Consider the following 792-nt stretch of genomic DNA (forward strand, 5'->3'; position numbering starts at 1 on the left):
CTACCTTTTTGTAAATCTTTGTTGAACTCGCTCGACGATCCTAATCAACCACCATGGTTTTCCAGTAGTGAATACGATGTATCCCATACTCAATCCTAACACCAATCCACATCCATACCCCATCAAAATAGAAAATTTCCAATTCAATTCATCATCATCTCTATCAAATTTGACCAAAGTTCCCCTATCATTATCACATCTTTTTGATAATGGCAAGCCGCATAAACCCAAGTTTTCTTTGTAAGAATCATTAGTGAAAGTATCAAATTGTTTGCCTTGAGGAATGGGTCCCTCGAGATTATTTTGAGAAAGGTTTAGCACCTCTAAGAATCCAAGATTTGTTAACTCAGTTGGAATTCTTCCTTGGAACTTGTTTGATGAGAGATCTAATGATTCAAGTTCAGACAAATCACCTAATGATGATGGGATAGGACCTGTTAAGCAATTATGAGAGAGGTTTACGATAATAAGTGAATGAAGCTCACCAAGTGATTTGGGCAATTCTCCGAAGAATTGGTTGTCTGAAAAGTCAATTACCATCCATTTGGTTAACAGTGATTGAAACTCTGTTTTCGACCCTTTTACTGTAAAAGATAAACCATAAGCATAATTGAAAGCAATATAATCTGATACATCTTCCATGTACTCTGGTTCAAGTTTATTTTCATGCCCCTTTCTAACGGAATGTAGATTTTTAAAAAAATTGGTAGGTAAGTAGCCACTGAAGTTATTGCGAGAAAGATCAATGATGCGCAAGCGAGAGAAGGAAACTGTAACATCAGAGTTATCCAT

At 36.1% G+C, this 792-nt stretch overlaps 1 protein-coding gene across 1 annotated transcript; it reads right to left on the reverse strand.

Moving 5' to 3' along the window:
- On the reverse strand, window positions 1–792 carry LOC107935639 (receptor-like protein 9DC3). The gene has a single exon (XM_041104382.1). The coding sequence runs from the start codon at window positions 790–792 to the stop codon at window positions 1–3; it is 792 nt and encodes a 263-aa protein (XP_040960316.1).

The sequence above is a fragment of the Gossypium hirsutum genome, chromosome D11 (genome assembly GCF_007990345.1).
Source record: "Gossypium hirsutum isolate 1008001.06 chromosome D11, Gossypium_hirsutum_v2.1, whole genome shotgun sequence".
Taxonomy (NCBI): Eukaryota; Viridiplantae; Streptophyta; class Magnoliopsida; order Malvales; family Malvaceae; genus Gossypium; species Gossypium hirsutum.

What these genes read in the sequence shown, in the direction of transcription:
- LOC107935639 (XM_041104382.1), bottom strand. Translation starts at nt 792, where the DNA reads ATGGATAACTCTGATGTTACAGTTTCCTTCTCTCGCTTGCGCATCATT.